Raw genomic sequence first — 25,544 nt, 5'->3', positions numbered from 1 at the left:
TTTTTAAAAAACCACGTTTTTCTTGTGGACTAAAAAGTAGAAAATAACTATTTACATACATTTGATGACAAAAAACGTGGGTACGTTCACCATCAAATTTCCCGACCCATCTGCCCGACCCACGTTTTTTGTCATCAAATGTATGTAAATAGTTATTTTCTACTTTTTAGTCCACAAGAAAAACGTGGTTTTTTAAAAAGTTTTTTTTTAAGTATTTTATTTTCTCCTTTTTAGTCCGTTGCTACACATGAAAAACGTGGTTTTTAAAAAAGTGTTTATAAATACACGGACTAAAAAAATCTTGAGCGACCAGGATTCGAACCTGGGTTGTCGCGGCCACAACGCGAAGTACTAACCACTATACGATCACGGCCAGCGCGCTCACATCGATTGGGGCCGAAGTAACTGTGTCTATAGGCCTCCAGTCTTGTCGGTATCTTTAGAAATCATGTCCTCAATTTTATGGTCCTTGGGGCGTAATTAAATTAAGCTAATTACGGTCTCTAATTGCTAGTTTTTATGATTGCATCTGAAATTGTTAGGCGAAAGTAACCTGCATGCCAAATTTCAGAACTATAGAACAATCAGAAGTGGGCTAATTTTCGATGTCAATTTTAACAACAAACACATCCACGCGAAGCTGAGTTAATAAAAACGTGTTAAATAAAATACTTAAAAAAACTTTTTAAAAAACCACGTTTTTCTTGTGGACTAAAAAGTAGAAAATAACTATTTACATACATTTGATGACAAAAAACGTGGGTACGTTCACCATCAAATTTCCCGACCCATCTGCCCGACCCACGTTTTTTGTCATCAAATGTATGTAAATAGTTATTTTCTACTTTTTAGTCCACAAGAAAAACGTGGTTTTTTAAAAAGTTTTTTTAAGTATTTTATTTTCTCCTTTTTAGTCCGTTGCTACACATGAAAAACGTGGTTTTTAAAAAGTTTTTTATATAGTTTATTTTCTACTTTATCTAATGACTTGATTAAGTATGACTTGACTAAGTGTTTTTAAATACACGGACTAAAAAAATCTTGAGCGACCGATACGCTTTAAACAGAGAAAGGGTGTAATTTACGTTGCTGGCGTGGAGATCTACTCACGAATCACGTGATCAAATCTCCCATAAACAAACAAATAAACGCGAAGCTGAGTTAAGGAAAAACGTGTTTATGTGTATTTTAGCATGCCCAGCGTACCAACCGTGTCACCGTTAACAATGTGTTACCGTGTCCGTTCTCCTTTTTAGTCCGTTGCTACACATAAAAAACGTGGTTTTTTAAAAAGTTTTTTTTAAGTATTTTATTTTCTCCTTTTTAGTCCGTTGCTACACACGAAAAACGTGGTTTTTAAAAAAGTGTTTATAAATACACGGACTAAAAATCTTGAGCGACCAGGATTCGAACCTGGGTTGTCGCGGCCACAACGCGAAGTACTAACCACTATACGATCACGGCCAGCGCGCTCACATCGATTGGGGCCGAAGTAACTGTCTCAATAGGACTCCAGTCTTGTCGGTATCTTTAGAAATCATGTCCTCAATTTTATGGTCCTTGGGGCGTAATTAAATTAAGCTAATTACGGTCACTAATTGCTAGTTTTTATGATTGCATCTGAAATTGTTAGGCGAAAGTAGCATGCATGCCAAATTTCAGGTCTCTAGAGCAATCAGAAGTGGGCTAATTTTCGATGTCAATTTTAACAACAAACATCCAAACAACCAAACAAACAAACAAACGCGAAGCTGAGTTAAAAAAAACGTTTTAAAAATTAATCTGATTACGGCAATTCTGTGTGATTTCCCCATGTAACTCAGACAACTAAAGCGACAGCGAGAAGTGGTTAATAGGGCCTCCGACAAAACATAATTTGATTAGCTGAATGTTCAATAAATATTTCTAAAAAATCTTTTCTTTAACTTGATTCCTCGTTCGTGCTATTTTGTCTGTCGTACTTCGTCGTAGGTCGATATGTGCAATCGAAATTTTTTTCGAATTTTTTTTTTTCTAAAATATTAAAGATGCATTAAAACAGTTGTATGAAATACATGTTTTATAGGGCGTATCATACAATACGGTGAGTTCATTTGCTGCACACGTCTTTTTAACTATGTGATTTAATTTATTTAAAACGAATAAGTATTCATTAAAAAAAATTGAGACTAAGCTCTTGTAAACTTTCTCATTTCACAGCACATATTTGATAACGTATTAATTATAAAGTTAACGAAGTAACAGTCTTCACAATCGGGACGCGCCATAACACACAAAAACACACCAACGACAGAGGCCTCAATTTTAAACCGTGACAGACTGTTTATCACCGGAGGATGTTATATAACAGAGTTGGATGGAACTTCAGTCAAATCGGGATATAACAAATATAAGAGCTCTAACAATTATAAAACATACATACTTACACATACACATACAAACATACACACAAACACCCACAAATACATATTTATATATGCGCAGTGATATATATATATAAATAAATATAATATATATATATATATATATATATATATATATATATATATATATATATATATATATATATATATATATATATATATATATATATATATATATATATATATATATATATATATATATATATATATATAGCTGCATACCCGTGCTCCGCCAGGGTGAGTCTTTCTTAAATATACCAACTTGGGAACAGAACGAAACCAAATACAAACACGAACCCAAGCGCAAACACAACACAAATGCAAAACGCAACCACAAACGCAACCACAAATACAAACAGAAAAGAAAACATAAAAGAAAACAAACGCAATAGCGAACGCAAACGCAAACTCAAACAAAAATGCAATAACAGCGCAAACACAAACGCCAACACAAACCCAAACACAAACATAAATTAAAACACAAACGCAAATGCAAATAAACAAAAAAAAAAACAAATGCAACGCGAACACAAACACAAAGTGAACGAAAACACAAAAGAAATCGCTAACGCAACAAACAACACGCAAACACAAACGCAAACTCAAACACAAAAGCAAACGCAAATACAAATAAAATCACAAATAAAACACAAACGCAACCGCAAACACACAAAAGCACTAACGAAAACACAAACTTTTTAAAAGACCATTACCTCCCCCGGGAACAATTATTAAAAAAAAAAAATTAATTAGTTTTATTCGACCCTACTGTTATTAAAATGTATCAATTTTTTTCCACGAATCAAAGCGGAAATATTATTTGATGTTTACTTTAATGGGTTTAGAATTTATAGCGATGGCGGAATAACGGACAGACATAACTATGACAAACCACCACCAGCATTACATCGAGAAGAGCAGTAAAACGACCACTGTGATATCAGTAAAATTGCGCATGTGTAGCAAACTACATACTGCAGTCATAGGAGTAAGAAGGTGGGGAGGGGGGGGGGGGGTAACCTTTCTGCCCTCTCCTCTTCCTCTACTCCTAATACCAAAATGCACCCAATATATACATTAATATATTCACATACATATACATGTGGACCACCACAGCTATCATCTCTCAGTAGTACATAAGTGGGTGTTGCTGCTTTTAAGAGTAAAATCGTATTGAGGTAAGAAAAACAACAAACCTAATAAACCGATGAAATAATCTATGTCTTTTTGTGATCTTACTCGGGCTGGCATATGGTCACTGTTAACGCAGAAGTCCTGTTATTATAAAATTAATTAAATTAAAAATATATTACGAATAATATTAATTAATCGATTCATCAAAAGTAAATAAACCAGGAACACAAGAAATAAAAAAAATTAAAATAAAACAACAATTTTTTAAAAAAAAGTCAATCAATCAATCAAACAATCAAACCATCAAACAATCAAACAATCAATCAATCAATCAAGCAATCAATCAATCAATCAATCAATCAATCAATCAATCAATCAATCAATCAATCAATCAAACAAACAAACAAATAAACAAACGAATAAACAATTGATCAATCAATCAATCAATCAATCAATCAATCATTGAATCAATCATACAGTCAATTAATCAAACAATCAATCAAACAAACAAACAATCTAACTAACTAACCATTAATCAAAATATAAAGAAACAAATAAACAAATTAATACAATTAGTAAAATTAATAAAATTAATAAAATTAATAAAATTAATAAAATAAATTAGTTAATGGATTCGTTTATATAAATAAATAAATAAATGTATTAATTAATTAAATTAAAAAATAATTTTCAAAAAATGAATACGTAAATGAATAAGTTAATAGAAAAATAAATAAAGAAGTAAAGGACTAAGTAAAGAAAAAAAAAATACACTAAATAATAACTATTCTTATTTATACCCTAGCTTCTGTCCAACTGAATACAGATTCATAATCAATGTCATAGCACAACCCAGCATTCTGATAATCGTACGTACACGCTGTAGAAGACAAATATTATTTTTAAAAATGTTATGATATGAGAATGATGGCACATTTATTGGTAAATTAAAAAATAGAATGGCAATCCATTTGAAAGTAATACATATTGGCTTACCCAATGAAGATTCTACCACATAAAAAGTCATAACTAGCAAAGTAAACATTTTAAAACACTGATTTATCTTGTAGATTTCTCAAGTTCAACCGTCTCTGTTGTGCGCACGCGAACTGACGCAAACATGTAAATAGCAACTGTTGAAATACAACCGCTTTTGTTTGGTTCTAGACAATCCAATTTTCTTCCAGTTTGGTTATTAAAAAACAGATCCACATAAGCCACTAGATATAAGAAAGCCTAAAGAAAATAAACCGGGAGTGGTCTCCCCTAAACTTTCTCGAATATTCTTATATAACTTGGAATGTAGACATGATTTTTAATTACTTAAACTTTTAAAAATAGAATAGAATCTCATAGAAAAAAACATTGCGCACCAAACAAACGCCGAAACAAAATGTGCATAATAGTGCGCAATATTATTAGTACTTTAAAAATTTACATTAGTTTTTTGAGAAATCGGAAGTAGCGTAAATTACTACTTCCGGTCAACGGAAATTACTCAAAATTTAACAGAAGGTAGAGAATTAGATCTTTTACTTACATATGAAATTTCATTTATCTATCTGAAATAGTACTCAAGTTATAGGCTTTTGAAAAATTCAAATTAGAAAAAGTACCACTTCCGGTTGTCGGAAATCGCTCAAAAGTTGATCAGGATCTACGATTTTGATATAATACTTATATATGAAATTTCATCAACCTAGCTGTAACGGTACTCAAGTTATCGTGTTTACACACAGACACACAGACACACAGACACACACACACACAGACATACGGACAAGATTGCAAAATTATCACTGATACGGAAAATTTTACAATCTTGTCCGTATGTCTCTGTGTGTGTGTGTCTGTCTAGGTTGATGAAATTTCATATATAAGTATTTTATCAAAATCGTCAATCCGTATCAACTTTTGAGTGATTTCCGATAACCGGAAGTGGTACTTTTTCTACTTGGAATTTTTCAAAAGCCTATAACTTGAGTACTATTTAGGATAGATAAATGAAATTTCACAAGTAAGTAAAAGATCTAAATCTCTACCTTCTTTCAAATTTTGAGTAATATCCGTTGACCGCAAGTACTAATTTACGCTACTTCCGATTTCTCATGTAAATTTATAAAGTACTAATAATATTGCGCACTATTATGCACATTTTGTTTTGCAGTTCGCTTGGTGCGCAATTCATTTTTCTATGAGATTCTATTCTATTTTTAAAAGTTTAAGTAATTAAAAATCATGTCTATATTCCAAGTTATAGAAGAATATTCGAGAAAGATTAGGGGAGATCACTGCCGGTTTATTTAAGATTAGTATTGAACCACTTTAGTTGAGGACATGCCACACAGAACAAATGAAGCTAAATTTAGTAAAATAATAAGTTCTTTCATTATGGAGTTCTTTCAGTGCAGGCCACAGGTTATTTGGAGCTCTTGGTGAACACTTACTACAACGCCTCCCCCCCCCAAGCATTTTTTTTTCGGGCCCCCATATTTTATTTATATATACATATATATATATATATATATATATATATATATATATATATATATATATATATATATATATATGTGTGTGTGTATATATATATATATATATATATATATATATATATATATATATATATATATATATATATATATATATATATATATATATATATATATATATATATATTAGTAGAATGTCTCAAATTTTAAAAATTCAACAATTTAACTTGTTTCATTGCAAACTATATACATTATGAGACAACGAACCATAAACCTGAATGAAGTTTTTTTTTTCATGAACCAACATCAATTCACAAACAAAGCGAGCTAAATTCTGCCAATTTTAAAATTTTGACAATGTTTAATTTACAACAGTAAAGATCTGTTGCTTAATAGCAAGCACAGAAGTGTAAATGTATGATATACATGATGCTTACATGTTAACAGCATTTTGTTTTGATAACCTACAAGCATACTGCAGGTAGGAATGTACAGCGTGGACCCCTTTCCCCACACACTTTGAAACAGCCTATAACCGACTCATTTATGGAAGATATATATAGATGACCCTTAAGTTAAAACATGCTATTTCTTATAATAGATAAACTATTATAAAATAGGGCCTGCCGAACAAGAGATGCATACGTTGCATTACTTAAGAATGTTGGATAAGCTAACTCTAAAGAATATTGACGAAGGGGTCCCACTGGCAGGTGTCATATTCAATGAGACCGTTTTGTCGTGAGACTTAGTCTCTACGTAAACCGTATTTCCAGTGGTCTCTTTTATTCCAATAAATAATAAAGTGACCACGCTTCCTGCCGGTGACTTAGTTTATGTGGCAGTGGGCTACCTACTTATATAATTACTTTCTTCCCGGTAGAGAATTGGCACCAGTGGCGTAGCCAGGATCGTCTCAAGGGGGGGAGGGGTTCAAATGTTTACCCGGGGACAAACTTTCGATTTGCACCCCCCCCCCCTCAAACTTTCGATTTGCACCCCCCTCAAACTTTTGATTTGCACCCTCCCCTCAAACTTTCAATTTGCACCGCCCTCAAACTTTCGATTTGCACCCCCCCCCCCTCAAACTTTTGATTTGCACCCCCCCTCAAACTTTCGATTTGCACCACCCCCCCTCATACTTTTTATATATATACCGAGGGGTCCCTAACCCCCCCCCCCTACGCCACTGATTGGCACAGACCCTCCTACCGGTTGAATCACTCGCTGAACTTAATCATTATTACCAGTAACACGGTACAATTTACTTTTTACCGTTGACAATCCACATAAGTCAAATTTGATGTCAGATTACATTTTTTTTCCCTCGGGTCTTGACCCACGTGCCAAGTTTCAAACAAATCGCTCACTTAGAAGTACTCCCATTTCGCTCGGCATGTTCTACATCGCCATTTATGGCTCGACGTACTGTTAAATAAAGTCAATTAGTGGACAACAGCGTCGCTTCGATTTGTCCTAAATCTCAGGGTCGGCCCTTTTAACCACAACACCTCAGTGGGTAAAAGCATCCCTACTGAGTGACTGTTACACCCAGGACCCCAAGATCGATAAATGAGTGACCGTCGTGTATGTATGACCCAGAAGTCTAATTAACCCGCACGAAAAAAAAATGTTCGATACATGTCTCACCATTTCATCATCTGTTTTCTTTTTCACCTCACTAATTCACCTCTGGCTTTTCATATATCTTATCAATTCACCTCGCGTTTTCCATTGGTCTAACTAATCTACCTCTTGTTTTTTTTTATTTAATTTATCAATTTACCACTCGTTGTTCATTTGTCTCACCAATTCACCACTCGTTGTTCATTTGTCTCACCAATTCACCACTTGTTTTTCATTTGTCTCACCAATTCACCTCTTGTTTTTCATTTATCTCACCAATTCACCACTTGTTTTTCATTTGTCTCACCAATTCACCTCTTGTTTTTCATTTATCTCACCAATTCACCACTTGTTTTCCATTTGTCTCACCAATTCACCACATGTTTTCCATTATCTCAACAATTCACCACTTGTTTTCCATTTGTCTCACCAATTCACCACTTGTTTTCCATTATCTCATCAATTCACCACATGTTTTCCATTTGTCTCACCAATTCACCACATGTTTTCCATTTGTCTCACCAATTCACCTCTTGTTTTCCATTATCTCACCAATTTACCACTCGTTGTTCATTTGTCTCACCAATTCACCACATGTTTTCCATTATCTCACCAATTCACCACATGTTTTCCATTATCTCACCAATTCACCACATGTTTTCCATTATCTCACCAATTCACCACATGTTTTCCATTATCTCACCAATTCACCACATGTTTTTCATTTGTCTCACCAATTCACCTCTTGTTTTCCATTTATCTCACCAATTCACCACTTGTTTTCCCTACAGTTGTCTTAATATTCTCTTCTGGCCTGAACGTGATCCTGGGTATCGAGATCTTCAAGGTCTCTGAGTTTTTTGTGAGGCAACACTGAATGTCACACACCTGGAAGGGGAAGGGGGGTTTCAAGAAAAATGATACTCCAACATTCCAACAGTTGCGAAATTTGTGACCGGAAAGATGGGCAACAGAAAACTGCGAACTAAACAGTGCGAAAGGACATTTTTTTTCTTAAATTGAGCATTTTCAGACATAAACAAAGAGTGACCACGTGTACATTGTAGCATAAAACACTTTTCCACCAAATTACGGCTTTATTGGCATAATTAACTTATATTTGAGCATTTTTCTGGTTGCGCAGTTTTCGTTTTGCGAGTTTTCTTGAACTACAAAATCTCACGTGTGATAGCGCGTCAAACCTAGTATCTAATTTTGTGAATCATTGCGCACGTTTGTATAGCCGAATAGGCTGTTTAAAATACGTTTATATATTAGCGAAATGAGGCTGGATCGCGAAAGTGAGGATAGAGAAATATCGACATTATTCATTATTCATGGTCAGCTCACTTCAGTGCCTGACTGTATGGCTCATTGATAAACGTCTCCATGTATTTTAGAGAAAAATAACAAAACAAAATCGAAGTCTAACGACAAGGGGGAATTTGACGATCTTACCCCCCCCCCCCCCCCACCAAAAAAAAATTAATGATGAGCTGCTCCCTGTCCCCGAAAACTGAAATACGACAAGAGTTACGGGAAGAGTGTGGCCTAGTGGTAGAGCGTTAGACTGCTAACCCAAAAGTTCGAATTCAGGTTGAAGTCAGTAGAACGTTCATGGGTCCACCCAGCTCTGAAGGTGTACCTCACTTAGATTAAGGAAATTAAAGGTGGCTGAGCCTAGCGCTGACGACATGATCCCTCCATACGTCGAGGTCACAGAAACTCCACTTGCCCCATTGACCGTCAGGTAAAAAAGGGAACTTTACTTAATGGGAAGTAAATCTAGCTTTAATTTTCCTGTGTCGATTAATTTAACTTTGGAGCTTACGATTCAATACGGGCTTGTTATTACTGTCCACGCCTTGTGAACGACATCAGCCTAGTACATTACTTTGCTACACATTGAAACACGCTAGACCTGGGTCTGTTGCTGTGGCATAGCTAGGGAAGGGCGGGTGGGGCGGCCGCCTAGGACGCCGACCCTAAGGGGGCGCCAAAAGGGGTATAAAAAGCTCATTTTAAACTAGGATAGTGAATTATACACAATCAAAGTTTAAAAAAGTAAACGGCGACCTGGCTTTGCACAATGATTTCTGTTTTTTTAATGAGTTGTACCACAATAAAAAAAATCTTTTACCCGATAGTGGCAAATAAAAAGCACCACCACCAACTTAACCAGCTCGGGGGGGGGGGGGGGGGGGGCGCAACTTTAATAACTACATATATAAATAGGCGGGAGGGGAGCGCAAAATTGATAGTTTGCTTGCCCCGGGCGCCGGAATTGTTGGCTTTCGTGGATTTAATGAAGACACCTTTTTGTCATGAGTCAAACTGGAGCCATTGTGTCGCGTGACATATTGATGAGGCCCTGTAGGGCTGGTAAGTAGGTCACCAACCAGTTCTACGGCTCAATAAAACCTGCATGAGCCATATAACTGGTTGGTGACCTACTTACCAGCCCAATAGCAGAGAGATTTAACTGTGTGTTCATATTTTCCAAGGCCTTTTTGGCAGGGTTGATTCGAAGTTGATGTTCATTCGCGGATTGTTCTCTTGCAGCTTAAAGTAAGCTCATTAACTAGACATTTAAAAGTAATCCTTTAATTTAACCCTTATTAGTTATTTTTAAAAGTTTATGAATAAAAAAAAGAAGCAATTACTTTTTCTTCAATATATTTAATAAGCAAAAGTGAGTTAGTATATTTGCAGAAAATAGATATTTTGAAACAAATAAAGCGTGCATTATTTAAACCAGTAAACAATCCTCTAAGAAAAATGTTAAAATTTTAAAATAAAGTATAATTAAAATAGGTTACAGAGCACTGTACGAACAAATATTCCACGCAACACTACACTTGAAAAATAATTTTTATTATATAATTATTTCTAATAATATCTAAATTTATAATATTTAAATTTATAATAGTATTATGTTAACTTTATATACAATGTGAAATGAAAAGGGAATATAAAGGCGCAATAACTTCTGTTTTCTTTGACACTATTTGAAAAGAGAATTTATCAAAGTTTGTCGACAGTGGCAATTTATTTCATCATAAAAATATCTTGACTCTATCTCCTTGTTTCATTCCCGATAGAACATGCTCCAAATTTACGTGCTGGTTAAAATAAAACAGAAAAAAAAAGGAATATTTTACAAGTGTACTTTGTGCTATTTCTAGCTACGGTGTAAATCTAGTATGGGCTGCCTAGACAACAAGGCTAGATCTATATGCAGTAGGTAGGTTGTCAAAATCTTGAGTCAAACACTAAAAATGAATTGTGTGACTATGTTATTGTTTTCTTAATGGGGGGGGGGGGGGGGGTTAAAGACTGGTGGGATTAATAGATAGTGGGGTTTTTTTTTCTTCGTTTTTAATTTTAGTGCTGTTAGGGATCTCCTCAAAAGAAATAAGGGATTATGCGCCTGCTTTTCTTTCTGCTTCCATAGCCTTTGTCCAACAAAGAACAAACTACAAGGTTTGATTTTGGAGTTGTCTCTCCTAGAGGAATGGCTGTCCCCAGCTAACGAGTGGTTAATGTCTTAGACCCATCATGTATAAGTTTCTGGTGATCGACTACACCTTCCCTAAAATTTACAAAGATACAATGGCTGAATACATGTTGATTTATATACTAGTGGACATCATGTCGGTGGTTCTAATCATTTGTAAGTGTTTGCGTGATTAAATTTGTATAGTTATTGATTTAAGCAATTCTCCAAATCATGTAGGCCTACCCAAATAACAAATCTATTATACTGCTGATTATATACAGATATTCGACTTTGATTTTAATACAAGTAAATTTATGAACAGGACATTGTAAAGTGTCTATGTCTTAAAAGCGTTAAAAACATAAAGAGTAAGAAATCAATAAGTGGAATGGATTTAAGTACAGATATAAGTTAATTAATTCAATAAGTGGCTTTACTGTTTAAATACAAGCACCAGAAAGCACGAATAGACTGCTGTATATTTAAGTACAGACTTAAGAAAAAAGCCAATCGCCTAACATTCTAAATGGTTTTGTCACCCCTAAAACTAATTTAGTCAAAACACCTTCATCCGTTTTCCTCTTGAGCTCCAGGTAGTTCTGCTCCATCGCGTACATTTCTTCCTGCTGCTTTTTTCTTCTCAGCCTCCTTCCTGATCTGTTCAGCTCGCACTCACCATGTCCCTCTGCATCTGTATCTCTTTTTTCTTTCAGTTCGTTTTGTTTCCTTAACAACTCTTCCTGTTTTTCTCTCTCCAATTTCTTTTCCACTCTTCTCTCGTACTCTTGCATTTTGTCTTTGTACTTCTAGAATCCTCATCTGTTCTTCGCGCATGTTTCTTTGCCATTCTTGGGCTCTGTAAAATTTCTTTTATTTCTTTAGCCACGTGAGCTTTGATATTTTTAACGGCATTGACCATGCTATGGTACTCTCCTGACCCACGGTCAAGCCCCGAAATATTATCAGACAGGGCCTCAACTCGAATCAACAGAGTCTCCGCGTTTCCTAATTCTCGAGACGGTTCTTCTGATTCTTGAATTTGTCGAAGGTTTTTGCAGAATGAGGCTCAATTCCCGAATTGTTTCATCTTTAACCAAAAGGGGTATTTGACCCTAACGAAGACTTTAGCTCTGGACTCTCTGGCCCTTTCAAAAGCTTGATTAGTGTAACGTTTACCTCGGCTCTTTAGTTGGTCCACAACAGTGATGAGTTGTCTAACCTGATTTGATTTTATCGACTTATCAGCGCTAATGTTGTTAAACAAAACGGCTCTTCTGTCACATTCTTCATAAAGTTCTTTAAAAGCTCCTATTTGCTGACGACACCATTTCTCGAAGGGTATTCCATGTCGTTGGTTATCAAATTCATAAGTATCCCCTCCTGTTACAATTAGTATGCCATAATCTTTAACAAAATTCTCACCAAAAAGTGTTTTCAGATATTTAATCCCAGCTTGTTCCTCCCCAGTAAACCTCCCACCATACTTTACAACCAGCAGCATAGCATGATACCCTTTAGGGTTGGTAGCGATAGCTCTCTCTAAAGCATCCATCACCAGCTTGTCAGCTGCTTGTTTGTCACTGGTAGTGTCGCAGACACCTGGTGTATCCACCACCTTGATCACTCGGCCATTGACCTCGCTCACCTCGTAGTCAATTTTTCTAGTCACTGAAGTAGTAGAGCCGCTACTCTCAAAAACTCTTCTGTCCAAAATTGAGTTTCCAACTGCGCTTTTTACCGTTTCCAGTTTTACCGATCAGCAAAAGATCAATTTCTGACTTTTGATTCATTTCTTTCTGTGAAAATAAAGATAGCTTGTTGTTTACTTTCTCGTATATACGAAGTATAGAGAAAGTATTGTAATCGTGAAAAAAAAAAAAATCGAGATTTTTACAAATCTCGACGTTTTACACCTCACTGATACGGAAAAACATAATTTTGCAATCTTGTCCGTATGTCTGTGTGTCTGTCTGTCTGTCTGTGTGTGTGTCCGTGTGTAAACACGATAACTTGAGTACCGTTACAGCTAGGTTGATGAAATTTCATATATAAGTATTTTATCAAAATCGTAGATCCGTATCAACTTTTGAGCGATTTCCGATAACCGGAAGTGGTACTTTTCCTACTTTGAATTTTTAAAAAGCCTATAACTTGAGTACTATTTCAGATAGATAAATGAAATTTCACATGTAAGTAAAACGTCTAATTCTCTACCTTCTGTTAAAATTTGAGTAATTTCCGTTGACCGGAAGTAGTAATTTACGCTACTTCCGATTTCTCAAAAAACTAATGTACATTTTAAAAGTACTAATAATATTGCGCACTATTATGCGCTTTTTTATTTGGCGTTCACTTGGTGTGCAATTAATTTGTCTACGAGATTTTATTCTATTTTAAAAACTTTAAGTATTTAAAATGGATTAAAAATCATGTCTATAGCCCGAGTTCCCATCCCCTGTTATTTTATATAAGAATATTCGAGAAAGTTTTGGGGAGATCACTCCCGGTTTATTTAAATATTAAAATGTAAACGTAAAAACGCTCTGACTGTTAAAAGATTGGCATGCACTTATTTTAGGTACATGTAAATAAATGGACTCATCCGAGAATAGTCTCAAAATTATTCGGAAGGCCCATTAAAAATATTTTGTTTTAAAATCATGTACGATGCAGCCGATCCTACACTATTCTCAACGAGACTGTCGTTGAGTGGCTTATCAACAGTGTCGGTATATAATAACGCTATAGATTTTTTCTCATTTGATTCTGTCGTTGAGACTCTAATTATAGTTATAAACTGTAAAAACTAGCTAACGGAATAAAACCATTTCGATTAATTAATCGCTTAAAATATTTAATATAAGAAAAATTAAAAAACCATTCATTTTACAGAGCTAATAATAATTAAATTAATATTATAAAAAATGTATCTTCTGTCTTTAAAATTGAAAATTAAATTATTTTTAGCAATATAAATTAATACAGTGGATTGCTGAATTTAATTGTGATCATAGTTATGATTAATTTTAGAGATTGTATGATTAATTTATACACAATTTAGAATTACAGAATATTGATTATTCGGTATAGAAAACATTAGGGTAGAGATTACTAAACGATATAATATAGGATTATGTAATATAGAATATATTAGTATATTATTATAGAATCTAGGCTATACAACAAGTAATACATGATATGATTGCAAAATAGAAAAAATACATAATATAAAGGCCCATTTTTTAATCGAATTTAAGACTCATTTCGTTTACAATATGTTATTACAAATATAAAATTGCAGAATACGTAATAGCTATTTTTATCGAATTTATACATAGAATGTGCTATATAATCTTAAGAACATGATTATCTAGTGGCGTAGGTACAAGGTGTGCCAAGGGGCTATACCCCCCCCGATATATATATATATATATATATATATATATATATATATATATATATATATATATATATATATATATATATATGTATATATATATATATATATATATATATATATATATATATATATATATATATATATATATATATATATATATATATATATATATATATATATATACATATACATATTTACTGTACTCAAGTAGTACCCCTAACCAGAGGCGTCACAAGGTTGGGGGGGGGGGCGGGGCTGAGGACTGCGCAAGGTGGCAAAATTTCGGGGGTGACACCATGGCGAAAAATAGCAAAATATATAGAAGAAGTAAGCATTTTGCCAGTTCAATAAATGACTAATGAGAGTTAACTGTACTAATAACTGACTGCAGATAAAAAAAAATATACAATTAACTGTGCACGTTTAAAAACTATCATTCAGGGGGGGGGGGGGGGTGAGGGGAGATGACACAAACTGCAAAATGTACAGGTGAATACATGCTTGTTGAATTTTTGGATAACAGATTTGCTAAGCGACGACCGGAGAGAGGCTGATACCAAAATCTAATAATTTACGATGAAAACGATGCTTTTTTCACATGAATTAATAGGTGGATTATGTGCAAAATTTGACGCCATTGGGGAAAATGGGAAGTCACCAAATGTAGCTATATATATATATATATATATATATATATATATATATATATATATATATATATATATATATATATATATATATATATATATATATATATATATATATATATATATATATATATATATATGCATATGTAGAATTATTTATATTTCTCTCTATGTATATATATAATGAAGTTTTGCTTGTTTGTTTGTGGGTTTGTTTATGTCCTCTATGCAGCACTACACCTTTCATCCTATGGCCATGCAACTTAAGTTAAGAATACCACTGGATATATTTCACAAGCACGGTGCCCCAGCAGGGCGCGAATCGATTCTATATATAGATCCCTATATAGGGTATATATACGTAAAAGTAGATTGCGGTTTAATCCCGTTCATCCGCTCGCCATAAAACTTCAGGGGAGGTTATTTTTATTTTATTTTAACAGGGCGGCGCTTCTGGAGGGTGCAATTTTTCTCTACACAGTTTGTAAAAAACAAAACGGATGCTGTTTGACATCGTTTATCTGAGTGCCGTTAAACTTTCGAGAGTTAATGAAAACACTCACGAGAAGGTTTCTGCGAAAACAAAAATTAAAATTTATTATGGGCGTTTCCCTGGAGGGTGCGATTTTTGTTAATAAACGGCTTGGCGCCTGAAAATCCAGGGCGGCGATATTAAAACTGCATGGGGGCTAAGGTAAAAAAGCAACAACAGGCGCAGCCGCCGGCGCCCCGGATATTACGTAACCCGAAGCGCCCCGTGCTACCATGTGAACACTATGACGCCTACGTTCGTTTTTTTTTAATTTATACACTAAAGACACGATGGGCAACAATAATTTTTGACTATATGGAATCAGGCGCGTCTGCCGGCTCCCCGGCAGGAAGCGATTTGGCGCCCTGAGATATCCTAAGGTTGTGTTAAAGAGCACTCTACAATATTGACCCTGTGGCACACGACATTCGATGACAATTCGTTTGACCCGATGCGCCACTGGCTTCGGGAGGAACACTATGAGTTTTAAAAGAGCGCCCTACAGTAGGGAAATTTTTTGTCTACTGCACCACTGGCGTGTGGTCTAGCGCCCCTGTGTGGGTCCCTCATAAACACTATTGCGCCTACGTTCGTTTTAAAGAGTGCGATACATTATGGATACAATGGGCTACTGTGTGCGGTAGAATTTGCGCCTCAACAACTATGATGAAAGCAATATAACACCGGCTTTGATTACATTTAAATTGTTTAGATTTAGAAATCAATGTCAAGCGTAAAAAAATACGTGATTGCTAATGTAATTATGGAATCCTCTTAAAATATTGCGTCAGTCTGTCTTCTGAGACCGCAGCAACGCGCGGGACGGGTACGCTGGTTTAATATATATTTCTTCTATATAAATAATTCTCTTCATGGATACCATAGAAAACACCAAGCTGTAAGCGCCCCTAGCAGCCCCCTCTCTTTCTCTCTATCCCTACCACCCCCATCCCTACATGGTCTGGTGAGCTGTGGTTCAAGCTAAATGTTTACAATCGTAGAGCCGGGTTTAGTGACAGCTATTAGGGGCAGATAATTTAGTTTGAAACGATTTTAAACTTAGTGGAGGTAACTCAGAGGGGGCTGCTTTCACGAGGAGGGGGGGGGGTAGGATTTTTGAGAAAGGAGGGAGGGGGGGGGGTTATCGTCCTTAACGAGCTACTGATAGTGTTTTAAAGCAAATATTTTCAGTGGCAGCATTGTTACTGTCAAATTCACAAATTATGAATTACTGAAAAGTAGAAAATGAAACAACAAAATAGCGGCGTATGATAGCGGCTCGTAAAATATAAAACACAATGTAAATACCTTTGTTATACCTACGGAAAATAATAATGTGTAACATGGATTCCTGAAATTTTGCGCTTCTTTAATTTTTAACGTTGGGATCCTCCATCAACATCCATACTCTCCTTTAGTATGTTCAGGCTTTTTTTTTCATTTATGGGAAGGGATGATCGGAAAGTGTGACGACACATTTTTGCTTTCATCCGTTATTTCGGGCTTTAAAAGATTGCTTTTGGTATTAATTCATTTATTAACTCAATGTTTATCGAGGTCAGTACATATTATAATAAACCGGGAGTGATCTCCCCTAAACTTTCTCGAATATTCTAATATAACACTACGGGGAATGGCAACTCGGGATATAGACATGATTTTTAATCCATTTTAAATACTTAAACTTTTTAAAATAGAATAAAACCTCGTAGAAAAAAGAATTGCACACCAAGTGAACGTCAAATAAAGATGTGCATAATAGTGCGCAACATTATTAGTACTTTATAAATTTACGTGCGTTTTTTGAGAAATCGGAAATAGCGTAAATTAGTACTTCCTGTCAACGGAAATTACTCAAAATTTGACAGAAGGTAGAGAATTAGATCTTTTACTTACATGTGAAATTTCATTTATCTATCTGCAATAGTACTCAAGTTATAGGCTTTTGAAAAATTCAAAGTAGAAAAAGTACCACTTTCGGTTATCGGAAATCACTCAAAAGTTTATACGGATCTATGATTTTGATAAAATACTTATATATGAAATTTCATCAACCTAGCTGTAACGGTACTCAAGTAATCGTGTTTACACACAGACACACACAGACACAGACATACGGACAAGATTGCAAAATTATGTTTTTCCGTATCAGTGAGGTGTAAAACGTCGAGATTTGTAAAAAAAATCTCGATTTTTTTTTTTTTTTTGCACGATTACAAGACTTTCTCTATACTTCTTATATACGAGAAAGTAAAAATGCAGTTTCAGGGGAACGGCGGAGGGGGTTATGTGTTGAGGTGTAGTGTTTTTAAAGAGAGTGGTGGGGGGGGGGGGGGAGCGAAGATCTGGCTTTTTGTGAAAATTTGTTACAATTAGAGAAGGGGGGTTTGGTGCAAAATCGTCTGAAGAGTGAGTCGTGGTTAATGGGTGACCACTTTATGATTGTGTATTGACGTCACCATCATTTTGGGCGGTGGCTTTATGTGACGATATGTAACGAGAAAAAAGAGGGTTGAGTTAATGGCGTAGCATTTATTTTGCATTTTTTAAGGATACAAATAATAAACACACTGCTTATTTTGTTTTACATGTGTGACGACATTGTGTTAACCAAATGTATTGAATAGTAGGACTTACAGATTATTAGTTCTCTCCCCCCCCCCTGAAGCAATTACCCCCTGTCATTTACCCCCCGCCAAGGAGGACATCTCCCCACCCCCCCCCCCCCCACGCACACACCTCTTAAGGTACAGCTGGGGTTAGGGTTATGGTTAGGGTTACGGCTAGGGTTAGGGTTTGGGTTAGCGTTAGGGCTAGGGTTAGAGTTAGCGTTCTGGCTAAGGTTAAGATTATGGTTAGGGTTACGGCTAGGGTTAGGATTAGGGTTAGGGCTAGGGTTAGAGTTAGGGCTAGAGTTAGAGTTTGGGCTAGGGCTAGCGTTTGTGCTAAGGTTAGGGTTATGGTTAGCGTTAGAGTTAGGGCTAGGGTTAGAGTTAGGGCTAGAGTTAGGGTTAGCGTTCGGGCTAAGGTTAGGGTTAGCGTTAGGGCTAAGGTTAGGGCTAGGGTTAGATTCAGAATTAGAGTTAGTGTTATGGTCAGGGTTAGGATTAAGGCTAGGATTAGGGTTAGTGTTATGGTCAAGGTTAGGCTGAAACCTAAGTCTAGAGTTGGTTTTGGTTATGTGTTAAGTTTTAGGCTGAGGTAAATGCTTAGGGTTTGGTCATTTTTTATCGATTAGGATTAAGGAAATACATAGGTATAGAGTTTGAGTTAGGATCATAACTTGAGGCCGGGGGGGGGGGATTCTCCAGGGGGGTTATTGACAAGGGGTAATTGCCCCGGGGGGTAAATACGGGAGGGGGGGGGTCTCCTCCGGGGGGGGGGGGGGGTAATTGACGGGGTGGGGGTAATGTCATGTAGCCAGGTCCACTATTAGAAAGCCAAGATTCCAAACTGTGTAGCCTTATGTATGTAGGTAATCTAATCTCATACAAGTTCTTGAAAGCAACATCAAAGACGAGAAATAAAAAGAGCCATCGTTGTCGGCTTATTTAACAGGGAAGTCTTAGTCTAAATCAATCCACGACAATGTCTTTAAGACAATAAACCTTAACTTTGCTTGAAATAACAATATCGTTCTTCATTCAGTCAAACTCAACATTATGGCTTCACTGAACTTTGTCATTGAAATGCATGTGTAGTTTGAAATGTGTGTCTGTTAAAATTGTACAGTTGATACCGAATATATCCAGCCTTTTTCTTCTTCGTTCAGCTGCTTTTCTTTCTGGATTTCTTTTCTTATCTTTTGTCAATCCAAGAACAAGTGTTGTATCCCCAAGATAGGTTGCTATCCCCAACTATAGAGCCTCATCTACACGGGAGATTGAACTCAGGACTTCTCGGTTTAGCAACCACGAACTTTACAAGTTCTTGATTTTGGTATTGGCGTGTCAGTTTTCTTCTTTATTTAGTCGACATCTAAAGTTAAACAAAAACAGTTGCCTACCTCAGCAAAAATCAATGTAGGCCAATTATGGCCAGTGTAGCAATTAGCAACATCAAAGTTGATTTGAATTCCATGCAACACTCATTCCATACTTCTCTAGTGTGGAGGTCTTGCTTATTAATATTATCCTGTTTGTTTGATACTTTTCTTTAACTTAATAATATTAACCATAGACACTTTTTGCCTGGAGTACAAACTGGGTCACAGTGTTCTCTGGTAAACAATTAAGTTCTTTTCCAAATATATGCTCAGCTAATAGAAACAGCATTCCTAGATTATTATTATTATTTTTTTTTTTTTTTAAAGGGCTTCAGCTGTTTTAATGTCAACTTGTGCTGGGAATACTATAACTACATACAACCCTTTTCAGCTTTCAATCACTTGCATCTTATGTACAAAGTATGAAAACCAAAAACATCAAATTTTGAGAAATAATTTATTTATGAAACAATTGCATATAATTATAAAGCCAAACATTAATATATCAAGATTATTGCAATTATCACCATTTGCAGATTCTTGTTTAACTATGGTAGATGGAAGTATTAGTTGCCTTTTACATCACTTTTCACTTCCTGAAACAAAACAAAATGATTTTCTTAATCATCCATCTGAAATAATAAAATTAGCAAAAAAAAAAAAAAAATCTTTAGTTTAAATTAGTTTAATACATCAAAACAAAACAAGAAAAAAGTGATTGAATGAGATGAATCATGGCATAGATATCTATAAAATTTTGCTTTAGTGATAAAGGGGGAAAAATTTAAGTTATTTTAAGTGAAACATAAGCTAGAGAAATAAACTATTAGGCCTAATTTAAATAATTTAATTCCTTTCTCCCAAAACACTACATGTATCCTTAAAAAAAGAAAACTTAAAATTTATCAATATTTACCTTGTGTATAAACTCTTCTGTACATCTACTGTATCAGCTTGGCGCTCATTAGGTATGCCTAGTTCCTGTTGAGCAGTTAAGACAGATTAAGTAAATAATTCAAATTTGTAAGACAAACCACTAAATGATACTGTTTTATATATATATATATATATATATATATATATATATATATATATATATATATATATATATATATATATATATATATATATATATATATATATATATATCCTTCCTGCAAATCAGCATATTTTGCAAAACAAATATTTAAAAAAATACATAATGATATTGTATCAATCATCACCACTGACTTGGTTTTACTAGGTAAAATATTTTTTTAAATACAATATTTATACAAATAAAAATCTATCTCAATCAACATGTTCAAAATAAACCAAAGCAAACTTGTGATAACTTACCTGATTAATGTTTGAGAGGATTCACCCAGTTCTCGCCACTGAGGCAGATTAGATGCATGTGTTATTACACTTGTGATATACTGATTGCCATTTTGTGTACTTTTAGTCCTGGAGATCTATGTTGTAGGCATAGACTGTTAAACCTGGATAGTAATATTATAGAAGTAAATTATATCTAGTAAAATGTAAATATTTTAAAATATAAATGACACTAAATTATATTTATCATTATTGGAAATAAAAAAAGGTACAATTAAGTTATAATAAAAAAAAATTATAAAATTTAAAGCAGCTTATTAATAATTGTCATACCTTTTCCTACTTTTATGTCAAATGTAAGAGGTAATAGAGAAAGAACATCTTGTGTCATTTAGTATGCTGTAGTCTTATTACTGGTAAAAATCAGATCTTCCCTTTTTTTTGGATGAACCTGTAAAAGAGAAATTACAACATGGATAAACACAATGAATATCATATCTAATCCTCAACTAGTTATCACCCCAATCCTAACCTCATTTTTTAAAACCAATTTCTAAATATGTTTTCAGAACAAATGTATGTTAAGTCTACCTATTTTAATGTTCAGAATACTAATATTTATCAAAACTACCTCCAGTTGAAATTCAAGATACCTTTATAAAAAGTTATTATGACTTTAACTTTGTGTAGTTGTTATTTAGGCTATTTGTTTAATTTATATTATTTAAATTAATATTTCATGCCTTGTTTTAAAAAGATCTACAAGTCTACTTTTGATTTTATGGTATAATCTGATAAAAATTAGGCTGCTACATCTGAAAACTAAGGTCAATGCAAAGACTTCCAAATTAACGTTAAGTAGGCTTGTATAGATATTGTATATAATTACTAGCCCAATAGTATTACTCTACGACCAATGTATAGGACTTAATGTATCAGACCTAATTCCTATAATTAGGCCTACTAATTATTAAATAATTAATAGATCTAACAGTAGGATAATTACAATTATGGGCCTTAGCTGACATAGAGAGCTGAATACTTAACTAAACATTTTTAAAAATTATAGTAAGCTAAGTGAGTTGAATTATTTTATTTAGATAGGCCTAGGCTATAATATACTCTATAGCAGTCTATAGTGATAGTCGCAGAGTAGCGTATATCATAATAATTTCAAATTAAATCTATAAGCAACATTAAGCCTCTGCCTTGTTGCCTAATTAAAAACTAAAGCCTATTAAGCCTTTTCCTAATAAGCCTTTGGCCTAATTTAAATAACAGCCTATAGGCCCTATAATATATAAATAGGCTAAACTACTTGTAAGACCTAATAGACTAATGACTAAGAGAGTGCTAGGCCCCTTTCCGATATTATATAATAATTGCTTGATCGATATCATAATATCTAACACTGATTACATTAATTTACATAAGGCTATATATACCATCTTAACTATGACTAATACTTTTTCTACTAATAAAATAGGCTATCTCTAGTTTAAACTTAGGCCTAATAGTAATTAGTAATTATAATTAAGTAGGCCATTTTATGACATTTATAAAATTTTTAGTAGATGGCCGAGCCTTAAATTTAAATACTAAAATAGATTTAGCATACTATGCCTATTGTTGGTCTAATTAATAATTTATTTTTCATTTAGAATTTTAGATCTCCAAAAGATAGGCCTAGGTCCTAAATAAATTATTTTTATTTTATTGAGCCCGCCTTAATGTATAAGATGTGATCTGTTTTTTTAATAAAAATAACCCTACACAATACTAGTGATTTAACTAATATCTAGTACTACTTTAGGCCTATTTAATTATTTATTAGTAGGCTGAATAAAATCTAAAGCTATAAGGCCTACTTTATTACTATATTTGCCTATTATTCTATAATTAATTTATGTTTTCTTTCAATACATAGTAGATCCTGTGGTACCTCAACATTCTAGTGCCTCGACATACCAGATTTTTTAAATACGAGCAGTTGAGCGAGTAATATTTCGCTTTGAGTTACGCACAAAATTTGAGATACCGTATTTCACAGTTCATGTAAAAGAAATACCCCCAAAAAGATGCAAATGATTATTTATCGCAGCTATTTAATTATAATAATAAGCGTCTTACTCATATTTGCAGCATTATGAAAGGGAGAAAGAAATAAACTTCCTAAACAAGTTTTATTTTAAGCTACCAGCACATGAAAATGACTTAAATTAAGCATGGCAAAAAAGAAGAGAAAAGCTGTCACGAAAATTAAGCTAACGTAATAATTTTATTTAGTATTTATTTAGGCCTTACGTTTAAGTCTTAAGTGCAACAATGCTCAGTGAATTTTAGCCATTAATGGCATTAAGTTTAGGAATGATGTGTACTTGTGTAGCTTTAACTTTAGTATATTTAATTATTTTTAGACCTAAGCCTAATCTTGTAGATATAGATCTACAAACAATTTGAAATAGAAGAGATTTAAAATTGAGTAGATCTAGACTTCTAGATCTAGATCCTAAATGCTAAAGGACAGCTATGCCACAGAAATAATTATCTTTCTATCTAGTCAATCTAGACTAGATCTAGCTAGTGCTACTGAAAAATTACTAGATCTAGATTTTCTAGATCTCTCTAGATCTAGATTCTATCATTTACTTTCGACGCACTAGGCATACTTTTAACTTTTTCTCTCTAGTCAATAATGTAGATCTCTAGATCTAAATGTAAATCCTGATCTTGTAGATTTGATTTACGTAGGTTTTACATCAGTGTAAATCGTTGATCAAGTAGATCTAGTCTAGATCTGGACTAGCTCTCGTCAAAACAAAATGGCTGGAATATTAGCTTCAAAACACCTACAGTTTATGCTTTCCTAATTGTGGAGAGCATGTTTAATTATTGTTTTATTTTCAACGACAGTGTTGACTGAGAAACCACCAAAGGGTTTTATTCTCAGCGACACAGTCGGAGAGAGGCTCAACGATTCTGTCGTTGAGATGATCCGCATGGGGTGTACGATGTTATTAAAATAAAAATGGCTACAAAAATAATATTGATTTTTGTTGGACTTTACTAAAGATTGGATGTAACTGATGTTTTTAGTATTTTTTGACAACTAAACAAAATTTAAAAAATGAGCCAAAACATTTTTTTTACATTAACACAGAAAACAAAAATGGCTAAACTAGATAATGTGGTTTTTTAAAAAAAATAATTTAATTTAGAAATTGTATCGGCTAAGCTTTCAATACAAATTCCTTTGCTTTTTCTATGAAGTGGTGTTTTCAGAATAGCGATCACGGAGTTCCTGTAGAGCCAATCAATGTTTATTGTACGTAAGTGAAACTCCAGCAAAGTTTCTTCTACCTTCCCCCCCCCCCCCCCCCCCCCTCCGCCCCGAAGAAAGTCTACCGCCCCTCCTCCCCTGAACAAAATGAAATTTATGTAGAAAATATTAACTTTTAACAGTGATCGCCCTCCGAAAATTTTCAGGTTGTTTTTTTTCTTTTTTTAAACCGTTTTGATTACAAAATCTAAAAAAAACCATATCAAAACAATGAAAAAATATTAACAAGTTTTTAATTAAAAAGGAATTGATTACACAAAAGAAAATTGTGATTGTTAAAAAAAACTATTCAGTTAGCACACGCCTATTAAATTTAATTAATGAGAAAAAAAATTTTTAAAGCATCTTTTATTTTAACCGTAAGAGTTTTTTTTTCACTTTATAAATAACATGTTGGCAACTTACCTTTATCAATCTTTCTTCTTTGATATAAGCTATATAATTGACATTCACTTCTAACTCAGTTTTTATTTTCTTCTTTAACTACATGTAGATCTAGATCTATTTACTTCTTCAATGTGCAAGACGGTACTGACAAAGCTACAAGGGCGAGCTAGCTTTATGCAGCTAGAGTTTGCTAAAAATAGAAGAACAAAAATGTCTGAAACCGAAGGGCCGCGGGCTCGTTTCGAGGCTGTCCGGCCGGAAACTATTCCATAGAAAAACAATACATCTTGATACTTTAATGGTTTATTACATATCGAATAGAAAAAAAAAGCATATCTATATAAAGTTATCGCTATTCACTCTGCAAATTTTGAAAGTCAGTGAAGAAGTAACAATAAAACAAAAAATGTATTTAAAAAAATATATTACTCATACTTCCAATTATCGATATTACTTTCAAAATCGCTTATAAATAAAGGTCGACTACTCAATTTCCGTAGTCAGTTTATGTCGTGTCGATGCCTAATATTTATTATTAATATCGCCTCCACGATACCTAATGGATGAGCCTATTTGTCATAATTTCACACACACACACATATTTATGCATATATATATATATATATATATATATATATATATATATATATATATATATATATATATATATATATGTGTGTGTGTGTGTGTGTGTGTGTTGCTGTTCTTAAGTCCTGCACTGATGGTTTGTACTACGTCATCCTACTTTCCGTCCTTATCGATTTT

At 34.0% G+C, this 25,544-nt stretch overlaps 1 protein-coding gene and 1 long non-coding RNA gene across 13 annotated transcripts; both read right to left on the bottom strand.

Annotated features, from left to right (window-relative positions):
- Positions 1 to 12,237: 12,237 nt before the first annotated feature.
- Positions 12,238 to 12,961, bottom strand: LOC131933503 (uncharacterized). The gene is made up of 2 exons (XM_059290243.1): positions 12,925 to 12,961; positions 12,238 to 12,839 (listed from the first exon to the last, which is right to left on the bottom strand). Exons 1-2 carry the CDS (start codon positions 12,959 to 12,961, stop codon positions 12,238 to 12,240), a joined length of 639 nt encoding a protein of 212 aa, XP_059146226.1.
- Positions 12,962 to 20,176: 7,215 nt separating this feature from the next.
- On the bottom strand, positions 20,177 to 24,056 carry LOC131933504 (uncharacterized). 12 transcript variants are annotated; one of them, XR_009385018.1, is made up of 5 exons: positions 23,906 to 24,056; positions 21,386 to 21,503; positions 21,074 to 21,216; positions 20,652 to 20,716; positions 20,177 to 20,331 (listed from the first exon to the last, which is right to left on the bottom strand). It is a non-coding gene; the product is annotated as an uncharacterized LOC131933504 (long non-coding RNA). The 12 variants fall into 12 exon arrangements; XR_009385017.1 differs by lacking the exon at positions 23,906 to 24,056 and adding an exon at positions 23,811 to 23,893; XR_009385016.1 differs by lacking the exon at positions 23,906 to 24,056 and adding an exon at positions 23,800 to 23,889.
- Positions 24,057 to 25,544: the final 1,488 nt, after the last annotated feature.

Source organism: Physella acuta, unplaced genomic scaffold, assembly GCF_028476545.2.
Source record: "Physella acuta isolate Inbredline_101_S28 unplaced genomic scaffold, ASM2847654v3 ptg002531l, whole genome shotgun sequence".
NCBI classification, from domain to species: domain Eukaryota; kingdom Metazoa; phylum Mollusca; class Gastropoda; family Physidae; genus Physella; species Physella acuta.
The sequence above is the reverse complement of the archived record's forward strand: the minus strand, read 5'-3'. Positions and strand labels throughout refer to the sequence as shown.